General features: G+C 41.4%; 1 protein-coding gene across 2 annotated transcripts; it reads right to left on the bottom strand.

Annotated features, from left to right (window-relative positions):
• Positions 1 to 10,664: 10,664 nt before the first annotated feature.
• Positions 10,665 to 12,512, bottom strand: LOC138746880 (transmembrane protein 250). 2 transcript variants are annotated; one of them, XM_069905524.1, is made up of 2 exons: positions 12,405 to 12,512; positions 10,665 to 11,283 (listed from the first exon to the last, which is right to left on the bottom strand). In XM_069905524.1, the coding sequence occupies exon 2, from the start codon at positions 11,155 to 11,157 to the stop codon at positions 10,738 to 10,740; it is 420 nt and encodes a 139-aa protein (XP_069761625.1). In that variant the 5' UTR covers positions 11,158 to 11,283; positions 12,405 to 12,512; the 3' UTR covers positions 10,665 to 10,737. The 2 variants fall into 2 exon arrangements, with proteins under 2 accessions (XP_069761625.1, XP_069761711.1); XM_069905610.1 differs by lacking the exon at positions 12,405 to 12,512 and adding an exon at positions 12,070 to 12,342.
• Between the last annotated feature and the right edge of the window lie 480 nt (positions 12,513 to 12,992).

Genomic DNA, 12,992 nt, shown 5'->3' with positions numbered 1-12,992 from the left:
AGCGACATTTTGTAGTGAGAGATTATATTGTTAATTTTTAAGGATGTCTAATTTGAAATTTGCAACTTTTGATGTTCAGGGGTTAAATAATGCGATTAAGCGAAAGTGAGTTTTGGCTTATATTCAGAAAATTTAAATTGACATTGCCTTTTTACAAGAAACTCATTTGACTGAAAAAGAACATTTGAAATTGAAGAGAGATTGGGTTGGACATGTGTTTTCTTCTTCATTTAATTCTAAGGCAAGAGGTGTAGCAATTTTAATTTATAAGAATTTGCCTTTTGAATTACAAAATATAGAAGGAAATATTGGACGGGTCTTAAGGGTGAATTGTAAAGTTTTTGCTGAACCTTGGACTTTGTTCAATGTTTATGTACCTAATGTGGATGATGAGCGTTTTATTTCTGATGCTTTTTTGTTGTTAAATCAAGCTAATGAAAATATCATAGTTGGCGGAGATTTTAATTGTGTTTAAGAAATCAAAGATGGTGACACAAATTGTGGCCTTGATGGACTTAAATTTGGTGGATATTTGGAGAAGGGTTAATCCTACGGAGAAGGATTTCTCTTTTTATTCATCCTGACGTGATTCATTTACCAGAATAGATTTTTTTTTTTAGTATCGGCACATTTACAAGGAAGAGTATTACAGGCGGAATATAAAAGTAGGGTTATATCAGATCATTATTATTTTTCTCTTGTGTAAGTTCAGAAGTGGTATGTTCATCTTATAGATGGAGATTTAATACAATGTTGTTGAAAAAAACAGAATTTGTTACTTTTGTTAAGGAACAGATTACTTTGTATTTGACTGAGAATGCTAATTCTGTAGATAGTTGTTTTGTATTATTGGAAGCATTAAAAACTTATTTAAGAGGGCAGATTATTAGTTATACTACTAAAGTTAAGAAACATTATATGGCAGAGAGTTTGGAACTGGAGAAGCAAATTGCTGAATTGGAGAAGGAATTTCAGAAAGATGTGACAGAAGATTAAAAAAAAGTGGCTTTGGCTAATTTGAAATTACATTATAATACATTGCAAACTTATCAATTTGAGCATTTAATTAATCGATCTAAGCAACATTATTATGAGTTGGGTGAGAGGGCGCATAAGGTGCTAGCATGGCAGTTAAAGATGGAACAGGTTTCACGGACTATTAATGCTGTTAAAAAGAATTCAACAGTTACTTATAAACCTTAGGAAATCAATGACCAGTTTTATTCATTTTGCAGAAAATTGTATACCTCTGAGGGGAAACAGGATAATGGTTCTATTGAATCTTATTTATCTAAATTAACATTACCAGCATTGGAAGAGGAGGATGTTATGGAATTGGAATCTCTGTTTATAGAATTTGAGATTAAAGAAGCTATGTTGGAGATGCCAAATGGGAAGTCACCAGGGGATGATGGATTTTCTGTGGAATTTTATAAATCTTTTAATGAAGATTTATCCTCTGTGTTTGAGGAGATATTACAACAAGTAACTGAAGAGCACGAGTTGGTGGAATATTGTTCTAGTGCTTTAATTACTGTAATTCCAAAAAAAGATAGAGACCTGTTGAAAGTATCTTCGTATAGTCCTATTTCTTTACTGAATGTAGATTATAAAATCATAGTGAAACTGTTAGCAAATCGACTTGCCAAGTATTTACCTAAATTAATACATATTGATCAAACAGGTTTTATTAAGAATAGAAATGCTTCAGATAATATTTTTCAATTAATTACTTTGGTCAATGCATATCAACAGCAGTCCAACCATCCAATGGTGGTTGCGCTTGATGCTGAAAAGGCTTTTGACAGGGTTGAATGGGATTTTTTTATTTAAGGTGTTGGAAAAGTTTAAATTTGGCCATTTTTTTATTGGTTGGGTTAAAGCTTTATATACAAACCTGATTGGCAGGGTGGTGACAAATGGTTAAGTTTCATTACCATTTAAATTGACACTTTTGACCCGACAAGGGTGTCCATTGTCACCAGCCCTGTTTGCATTGAGTATTGAACCATTAGCTCAAACCTAAGACAGAATGAACAGATAAGAGGGATGAGAGTTATGGATGAAGAGTATAAGATTAATCAATTTGCAGATGATGTTTTGATATATTTGACAAATCCAGAACAATCATTGCTGCCTTTGTGGGAATGTTTATTACAATATAGAACATTTTCTGGATACAAGGTTAATTGGGATAAGAATGAAATTTTGCCAGTTGGAGGAGGAGATTATTCAGAATATAAAAATATTATTAAATTGAAATGGTCTGATAAAATTCAATATTTAGGAATAATTGTTAATGTTGATTATCAATCTTTATACAAGTTAAATTATGTTCCTTTATTAAAAAAGATTAAAGCAGATTTAATTAAGTGGAAAGATCTCCCGTTAACTTTAATTGACCGAGTTAATTGTATTAAGATGAATATTTTTTCCTCGAATTCAATATTTATTTCAATCAATACTGTGTTCTCTTTCAAAGGGATTTTTTTCAGGATCTAAATAAAGCTATGAGAGAATTTTTATGGAAAGGTAAATTACCATGGGTAGCATTATATAAACTTACTTGGAAATATGCATTAGGTGGGCTTCAATTACCCCATTTTCAAAATTATTATGAAGCAGCCCAGCTTCATATTTATTAGTAGACTGATGGATTTGGACCAACCCCTGAGTTGGGCTAAAGTTGAGATGGCTTGTATTTGTGAAGTTGAGGGGTGCATCAATTTATATTTTGATGGAATGTAAATTTGTTGTGGGAATATAATATGCTGATATTAAAATATCTATTAAAGGTATGGACTAAAAAAAAAGATTTTAGGATCAAAAGGTAAATTGTCAATTTTAACCCCATTATACAACAATCAGCTTATTCCTTTTTCAATGTTTAATAATAATTTAAAGAGTTGGGACTCGTAAGGTATAAATATGTTACATGATTGTTTTATAGAAAGACAGTTTCTTTCTTTCAATCAATTGAATGAGTGTTTTGATATTGCTGAAAATTCTTTGTTTATTATCAACTTCGAGCTTTGGTGAAAGATATGTATGGTAGAGAGATGATTTTACCTGTATTGATGGAATTCGAGTCTTTGATTCCTTCTATACCAAAAAAGGGTTATATTTCTGTTATGTACCAAGTATTACAAGACAATATAGATAAACTGGAATGGGAGAAGTCTAAGCTTAAATGGGAAAATGATTTAGCCTTTGTTTTTCCTGAAGACTATTGGGCAGAAACGTGTCATGATAGTGTTACTAAACTGACGAATGTGCGGTATGGAATGGTTAATTTATAATTTTTTTACATCAATTGTATTTAACCCCAGAGAAATTGAAAAAATATGGTTTTAGTAATTCAGACTCTTGTTTTAGATGTGGTGTATGTACTGATACTTTTTTTTACATGCTGTTTGGTCTTGTGTTCATGTACAACCATTTTGGCAAGAAATTAGGTTAACTTTGGAAAAATTATATGACACTAAGTTACCACTAGATCCATCTATTTTTTTTAATGAGTTATATGATTCCTTTAAAGGGATTAGGGTTGGATAAATTTCAAATTGCATTTGTACGCTTAGCATTGTCTGTAGCTCAAAAATGTGTAGCTAGTACATGGAAACATAACATAGTGATTAATATAATGCGATGGCATAATGAATTGAAAGCTTGTATTATTATGGAAAAAAATACATATAATCTGCATGATAATTATTCTTTTTTGTTTATAAGTGGTCACCATATTTGGAATATATGCATTAAGATATATTTTGATTTATTATATATTCTTAGTTTCTATTTATATATTTTTGGCTCTCCTTAAGAGAGCTGGCTGATGGGATGGAGGGTGGGTGGGGACTCATTTAAAAAAAATTATATATATTTTTTCTTTTCTTTTGTTTTTAAATTTTTAAAATATATATACTTATATAAAATTGTCTTTATGGAATGAATGCTGTATTATTACTAATGATCTTTCAAATAAATAAAGTTTAAAAAAACTATTAGGAATAACTGGGTAGAAATTTGAGTGAATAGCAGGAATTTTTTCTAAATTGTGTGTCGGCTTACCATGAGGCAGGTGAACCGGCCCTGCTTGTAAGCCACGCGGTGGGGCAGCCAGCCAAAATGGCTCTGTCAGGGGTTTCCCTTCATTCCAGCACAGGGCTCAGAAGCCTGTGCTAGGGGACCATGTGACACCCAGATGACATCAGCGCCCTTCAGCACAGTTCTCAGCCAGGTCTGGGCTGGGAGTAAGTGCAGCCCAGCAGCCTGCAATAAACTAGTCTGCTCACTGAGCTCAACCCATCTGGTTGTGTATGTTATTTCAGGAACAGTGTAGCTGCCGCTACAATTGGTGACCCCATCATGAGTGAGCATGGGATCAATGCTAAAGCCATGAAACTGCCTGAATTCTGGGTTCAGGAGCCAGAGACCTGGTTCGGCCATGAGGAGGCTCAATTTCACCTTTGCCAGATTTCATCCGACACAACCAAATTCTACCATGTGGTTGCTGTCCTGGACCAGGCCACCACTGGACATGTGCTGCACCTTGTTCAGCACCCACCTGCCGAAGCCAAATACAAGACCATGAAGCGAGTGCTTATCTGGTCCCTCGGACTACTCAGACACCAGCGTGTCGCTCAGATGCTGCACCTCGATGCCCTGGGGGACAGGTCCCTGATGGAGCTGATGGACGAGATGCTCGCGCTCATGGGTGAGCATACCAACTGCCCACTCTTCGAGCACATTGTCCTCGACCATATGCCTGGGACTATCCGGCCGCTGCTGCTCCAGGAGAGCTTCGCCGATCCAAGGAAGTTCGCCCAGAAGGCCCAAGAGTTATGGCTCGCACGATTCCCGGAGGATTCAGTGGTCCAGCAGGTCAAGAGGCATGGGCACAACCATGCCAAGCCCACCCCTAGTGCTGTGGTAGAGTACCCGGGCCCTGCAGGAGCTCCCAAGAGCATAATCAAGGCCACAGCATCTGCTCCATGCCTTTGCTTCTACTACCAGCACTGGGGAACCAAGGCTCAGAAGTGTCGTCAGCCCTGCTCATTCCTGGGAAACGACCAGGCCGGCCACTGTTAATGGCTGCGGCAGCTGGCCAAGGACACAGCCTCCTCTACCTGAGGGACTCAGTCAGCAGCCGGCAGTTCCTTGTTGACACTGGAGCCCAGATCAGCGTCATCTCGGCCGTGGCCATCGAGTCCAGGAACTGACCTCGTGGACCTCCCCTCCGTGCAACCAACACAACGGCAATCTGGATGTATGGAGACAAGACAGTCCACTTCCACATCGGCCAACGGAATTTCGCGTGGAGGTTCACTGTCTCATCCCTCACGACTGCCATCCTGGGTGCAGACTTCCTCCTCTCTCACGGGCTTCTAGTGGACATTTGAGGTAGGGGCCTGGTGGATGCCTGTACCTTCCAGGCCATTTGCCTCGGCGTCTTCCACTTGGAGCAACCGCAGATGGCCATGATCAGCACGCCCAGAGATGAGTTCCAGTGAATCCTGGACGAGTTCCCAACAGTCAGTCAATAAGCCACAGTTCTCTGCTGACTCGCCATGCCACAGGGTGTTCCACCACATCCCCACCCAGGGCCCACTGGATCACGCCAAGGCACACAGCTCCCACCTGACAAGCTCCAGGTGACGAAGGAGGAGTTTTCGCACCTGTTGGAGCTGAGGTTCATTCGGCAGACCGACAACCTGTGGGCCTCACCACTCCAGCTGGTCCTGAAAGCCTTCGGTGGCTGGCATCCCTGCGGAGACTATTGACGGCTCAACAAGGCAACAGTTCCTGACTGTTACCCCATCCCTCACATCTAAGACTTTACGGCCAACCTGCATGGTGGGAGGGTTTTCTCCAAGGTTGACCTGGTGCGTGGATATAACCAGAACACAGTGCACCCTGAGAACATTCCCAAGACGGCCATCATCACCCCCTTTGGCATGTTTGAATTCCTGTGCATGCCATTTGGGCTCAAGAACGCTGCTCAGACCTTCCAGCGCCTCATGGACTCTGTGGGCAGGGACTTGGATTTCGTCTTTATTTATTTGGACGACATCCTCATTGACAGCAAGGACTGGGCACAACACAAGGCCTACCTACATACCCTTTTCTCACGGCTGGCCAACTTCAGCCTTACCATCAACCCAGCCAAGTGCCAATTCGAGAAAGAGTCCTTGCAGTTCCTGGGTCATTCCATCATGGCTGAAGGAGCCATGCCCACTGCTGCGAAGGTCGTCGCTATCAGAAAGTTCCCACACCCGGAGAGCCTCAACGGACTGCAGGAATTTACGGCTATGATCAACCTTTACAACCACTTCATCCCAGGAGCTGCATGCATCGCAGCCAAGCACAAAATGTTTGCTTGGAACCCAGAAGACTGCACCGCATTCGAGGCCACCAAGGATGCCCTTGTGAAGGCCAGCATGCTTGCCCACCCGCACACTTACCTACATATGGCACTGTCTGTCGATGCCCTGCCACAGCCATCAGTGGCATCCTGGAGAAGCAGGTGAATAGACATTGGAAGCCGCTGGCATTCTTAAGCTGCCTGCTCCGCCCACCGGAACGCAAGTATAGTGCCTTCGACTGCGAGTTACTGGGCATGTATGTGGCAGTAAGGCATTTCCGCTTTTTTTGGAGGGGAGAACTTTTACCATCTGCACCAACCACAAACCCTCACCCAGGTGCTTGCGATGTCAAAGGATACCTGGTCGGCCCACCAGCAACGTCACCTCTCCTTCGTGTCGGAATTTACCACCGACATTCAGCACAAGGCGGGGAAGGACAATGTGGTTACCAATGCTCTCTTGCGACCAGCCATCTGGGCGCTGAGACCCGACCTCGACTTCGACCAGCTCGCCCGGGACCCAGAAGTCTGATGAGGAGATGAGGGCCTTCAAGACCGCTACCACGGACCTGCAGTTCCGAGACCTCCCGACTCCGAGCTGCGAAAGCAATGTCTTCTTGGGCACCCCACGGCCAGTGGTTCCCCAGCAGTGACACAGGCAGGTTTTTCGTCACATCCACGACCTTTCACATCCGCCCATCAAGTCCACGGTCTGGATAGTGGCAGAACGGTTCATGTGACATGGGCTGTGGAAGCAGATTGCGAGCTGGGCCAGAAAATGCACCCATTGCCAGACGTCCAAGGTGCACAGGCACACCAGGGTGCCCGTACAGGAGTTCGAGCATGTCCAGGAACAGTTCAGCCACATTCATGTGGACATCGTCAGGCCCTTACTCATTTCCTGGGGCAACCGTTATCTGTTTATGGTGGTGGATTGCACCACTTACTGGCCCGAGGTGATCCTGAAGCGAGACGCCTCCATTGACTCCTGCTCCCGAGCACTGTTGCATGGTTAAGTCGCCCGGTTTGGCATCCCGGGTCACCTCACCAGCGATCTGGGCACCGAGTTCACATCTGCGCTCAAGGCACAGCTCACCAACAGATTGGGGATTCAGCTACACCGCACCACAGCCTACCACCCGCAGGCCAATGGACTGGTCGAACGTCTGCACCGCCACTTTAAGTCGGCACTCATGGTCTACCTCACCAGTCCCGACTGGGCGGACGAACTGCTTTGGGTGCTCCCACCCAAATTTTATCTTCACAAACATTTTAACAGCCAACTCATGTAATCCATATTTTTCTTCCCCTTCTCCTTGCTAAACACATTCTTACCAGGCCAAGTCTGCAGGTGTTAAAAATATTATGTGAATTAGAAGAGTATCCCATTGTTTTTATTTAATATGCAAGACTCACTATTCAGTTGGGAGACTCTCTTTATTTTTCTCTTTCTCCAGTCACAGGTTATGGAGAACAATTGCAGCTGCTTTGCCTCCCAGACTTTAAGATCATTTAGTTGGAACCAGGGATAATGAGTTCCTTTCAAGTATTGGATAATAGGTTTGCTATTTGAGCATAAAAGAAATAGGAATCAACTATATAACTTCCTTGAGCTTTCTCCAATATTTAATAAAGTCACATTTGATTGAGATCTGAACTGGGAGGTCTGCAGGTTCCTAACTTTAGAAATTATTATCAAGCAGTGCAAATAAGATTTCTTGCTTCTTTCATTGACAATAAAAAATCAGCATGGGTTTATCTAGAATTGAATAATAGGAGAGGAAACCAGAAGATTTTATATATAAGTGGGAACTGAAATTGATGGTTGCCAACAAGGAGACACCATTATTGAAATATTTGCATAATATTTGGAATAAATTATAATATTGGTGCAAGAGGGTGTATATCGCCTAAAATGCCATTGATCCAAAATCCTCTTATAGCATTCTCAAGGGACAATTAGTTCTTGAACATATGGTTTTGTAAGGGGATTGTTAATGTAAAAGATTGTTATGAATGAGGTCAATCCATGAACTTTTTTGTTTTCTTTTCTACACCTATAGAGATATATTACTCTATATATTGTTTTTTATGAGGGGGTGGTTGGATGGAACAGGGTTTAATGTCATTTGAACAACTGAGGAATAAATATGCCATACCGCATAATGCTCTTTTTGTTACTTTCAATTAAGAGCATATTTGAGGGATAAGCTTGGACCAACTATGTTTTTCTCTAGTTGTGCCAAAGCAGAACTTCTTATTAGGAATGGAATTGTTAAAAAAAAATTACTTCTTTTGTACATTCATTATTATAAGCAGGAACTACCAAACCAGGACTTCATAGATCTAGACAAAGATAAGAACAGATTTAAATATTACAATTGATAAACAAACATGGGAGAATTTATGTAGGGATTGTAAAACTAATACTATTAATGTAAGTTGTAGACTAGTTCAATACAATTTTTTATATCACCTATATCTTACACCATAGAAATTGAAGAGATTGAAATCAGATTTATTGGATCAGTGTTTTAGGTATGAAGATGTCGGATCTTTTATACATTCAACATGGTCATGTCTGAAAGGAAGCCCCTTTTAGGCAGATTTACACAATTTTTTGTAACAAGTTATAGGAATTGTATTTCCACAAAGTCCTGATTTATTTTTATTAAGAAATATTGAAGGCACAAGACCTAAATTAAAATGATCAATCTATCAATTGGAATTTCTTAAGTTAGCATTAGCAGTAGCGAATATATTGAAATTACTTGGAAATCTGATATATCTCTGACTATGCCAAGGTGGCATGCAGAAATTCAAAGTTGTCTTCTTTTGGAAAAAAAATTACCTACAATTTGAGAAATACCCTATGCTTTTATGAATTTGGCACCTGTAAACCCAAATAATGGGATTAAATTTGTAATGATATACTTCCTATGCCTTGAGACCCATGAGATTCTCCTCTGACTGTTTGATAGATCTGGATATGTATTGGAGAGGAAACCAGAAGATTTTATATATAAGTGGGAACTGAAATTGATGGTTGCCAACAAGGAGACACCATTATTGAAACATTTGCATAATATTTGGAATAAATGATGATATTGGTGCAAGTAGGTGTATATCACCTAAAATGCCGTTGATTCAAAATCCTCTTATAGCTTTCTCAAGGGACAATCAGTTCTTGAACATATGGTTTTGTAAGGGGATTGTTAATGTAAAAGATTGTTATGAATGAGGTCAATCCATGAACTTTTTTGTTTTCTTTTCTACACCTATAGAGATATATTACTCTATATATTGTTTTTTATGAGGGGGTGGTTGGATGGAACAGGGTTTAGTGGTGAGGGGGTGAAAGCCATCATGTATGTAATTTTGTTTTTTGACATCTGTGTTATAATGATCATAACTACATGTATGGAAAAAATTCAAATATTCAAAAAGTCACTTTTGATTTATGACTTCAAATCCATTTACCCATATCCCTTCACTTGCTGAAAAATCCAAAATTATGTCACCCTCAACTTAAGGTGGCATGTGAGTGGGTTGAGAACCACTGCCATAGACTAAAATCCTCAGTTCTGGACTCTTTGACCAGAAGAAGCTTGTCCACATCATCATATCCCCTTGGAATTTTGTGGGTTGCTTTGCATTCACGATACAATTATCCCTCATTCTTCAAAAACCTGGACAACAGTCCTGTATCTAAAAAACACCCCACAATGCTGGAGAAACTCAGCGTGTCAAACAGTGTATCATATTTAGAAAAGGTAAAGAAACAACCAACTTTTCAGGCTTGAGTCCTTCATCAAGGTATAGTAAAATGTAGGCAGGTGCGCAAACCAGGTTTCCTACATATTACTCATTACTTGATGCAGGCCTAAAGCCCAAAATATTGGTTATGCATCTTTATCTTTGATATATAAAATATACTGTTTGACCTGCTGATTTTCTCCAGCATTGTTTTTAAACTTTAATCATGGTATCTGCACACTTTCATGTTTTACTACTTTATCTTTCGTTATGGGAAAACTCCGCAGATTAGGAACTAATCCAGTGAAATTCTGTTTCATCATTTCTAAAACAAGCTTTTTTTTTTAATGTGCAAAGATTAAAACAGTACTCAGTGCTTTGGATGTGTACAATTGCAGTAAGACTTTCCTAATGTTAGCTTGTACAGTGCCATGCTAAAATGAGGCTGAGATACCATGGACGAGGAGGAGGCAATAGAAACAAAAGGGCAGATTGTTTACATATTTTAACTTAGCCAGATTGTAAATAAAAATGAAATGAATCATTTTGCATGATTGTAAACAATATATTTTTACATTATAATGCACAAAACTGTTTCTTTTCACATGCACTCTTATTTACATATCAACAAACACCATAAAACACCAGCCCAGTCCTCCAACTAGCAGCATTGTCACATGGATCCCATAGATAAAGAGTTCATTCATTGTATTAAAGTCAACACGCCTACGCCCCAGCAACAGAAGGACTATGGACAGCTTGTATTGAAAGCGCAGGGACACACGTATGGAGAAGTACTGAATGCAGAAGAGGATGGAGAGTGCCACCCAGAGTATGGAAGTAAAGAGACTGCAGCTGAAGTACAACAGGAAACGGATGAAACCGTACAACCACCGTGATTTCAAGTAAAGGTCGAAGTTGTTGTATTTGGTCCGGACGAGGTGCGTTGTCCGAACTGGGCCACATGCCGAATGTAGACATGTAGTGTGGGGACCATGGAAGGAACGCACCCGGCGGGGGATTGGGATTACAGGCATCAAGGCAGGTTGCTGCAATGTTCTCTCGGTGACAGGAGTCCCAGAAGAAATGCCTTTGCAAACAGAAAACAAATCATCGTCTATTAGTGGTCAACAGCTCCCCACTGTTTCCTGTTCATCCAAGATCTGAAAAAGATAAGCAAAAAAAAACAGTAAAACGCATCGATACAAATAACAAAGCAGGAACACTTACATTCCGCCATTCTACCCCTTTGCTGAACATTCTGATTGACACTGGGACATAGGCAAATTACATGCCGTTCAGTTCTTGCATTCACAAGAACAGTTGCAACATTCTCAAATCATGTTCAAATAGTTCCTGAACATTCATACACCACATTGCCTTTTCTTCTTCTAAAAGACCTGTAACATTGCATCCCACCAAGAATGCACATCTAATAAGAAACAAGTTAAGGAAATAGTCTAAAACAAAATCTAACAACACAAACAGCTGTGGAATTGTACTGCACTTCGCAATCCTTATATAAAAAAACCCGATGGCCATTCCACTATTGAATTGATTGCGGTTTTCAGAGTCATCCCATTTCTTTCCCTCCAACACAGTGACTTGGTACCAATGTCTTTACATCCCTCCGATTCTCAATTACCCCTTGAGCAATTTAAATGGGTCGATTAACCTGAGCATCACTTTTGGGATGTCAAAGGAGGTCAGGGAGATTATGTAAACACACATAGATCCGATGTAAACCCGGGTCATTGGAGCCTGCGAGCCAGCTCCCTTGATCTGGGCACCCAGACGTCTCCCCATGCCCAGCCAGGAGTGCCCCATCACCCCACTTAATATTCTAGGCTGTTAACACTATTTCTCATTCTCCAGAGAGCATCATCACCAACGAGGAACAGCACAGACACAAAATACACCACGAACAGGGGAGAAAACTGCCCCCAAACCTCATCGTCAGAAACAACGCGCCTCCTCGCCTCCTGAACTCGGACACCCATCCTTTCGAGACGGGTCTCCATCAGGCTTCAGGTCAGACACATGAGTGGGCCGGGTGAAGAAGCCATGAGCAGGAAGTGAATCGAAATGGAGCGGGGAAAGCGCCCAAAGCCGTGGGCCCCGGGCTTCGCTGAGATCCCGGCGGGGCCCAGGGCTGCCGGGCACAGGCCGCATCCCGCTTCCCCCTCCTCCCTGCTGTGGATTAATCGCCAACCTCCCTGCCCGTGGAAAACACCGGGGGGAAAGACGGCTAAAGACACCAGCACAACGACCGGGGGCTACTCACATTTTGGTCTCGGTCACTAAGAACATCGGCGCCTCTGAAGAAGAGGCTTCTTCCCGTCTCCTCAGCGACCGCTCACATTTTACGGCACGTCGCCAAGCAGCAGTCTTGCTCTCAAAATACCCACCTGGAGGTAGATTGCCGACAAATGCAACCAACTACCCCTCGACTTGCTCTCAAAATACCCACCTGGAGGTAGATTGCCGACAAATGCAACCAACTACCCCTCGACTTGCTCTCAAAATACCCACCTGGAGGTAGATTGCCGACAAATGGAACCAACTACCCCTCGACTTGCTCTCAAAATACCCACCTGGAGGTAGATTGCCGACAAATGCAACCAACTACCCCTCGACTTGCTCTCAAAATACCCACCTGGAGGTAGATTGCCGACAAATGCAACCAACTACCCCTCGACTTGCTCTCAAAATACCCACCTGGAGGTAGATTGCTGACAAATGCAACCAACTACCCCTCGACTTGCTCTCAAAATACCCACCTGGAGGTAGATTGCCGACAAATGCAACCAACTACCCCTCGACTTGCTCTCAAAATACCCACCTGGAGGTAGATTGCCGACAAATGGAACCA

This window comes from Narcine bancroftii, chromosome 1 (assembly GCF_036971445.1).
Source record: "Narcine bancroftii isolate sNarBan1 chromosome 1, sNarBan1.hap1, whole genome shotgun sequence".
Classification (NCBI taxonomy): domain Eukaryota; kingdom Metazoa; phylum Chordata; class Chondrichthyes; order Torpediniformes; family Narcinidae; genus Narcine; species Narcine bancroftii.
The sequence above is the reverse complement of the archived record's forward strand: the minus strand, read 5'-3'. Positions and strand labels throughout refer to the sequence as shown.

Excerpts from the sequence above, each read along its gene's own strand:
- LOC138746880 (XM_069905524.1), bottom strand. The coding sequence starts at position 11,157 with ATGCCTGTAATCCCAATCCCCCGCCGGGTGCGTTCCTTCCATGGTCCC.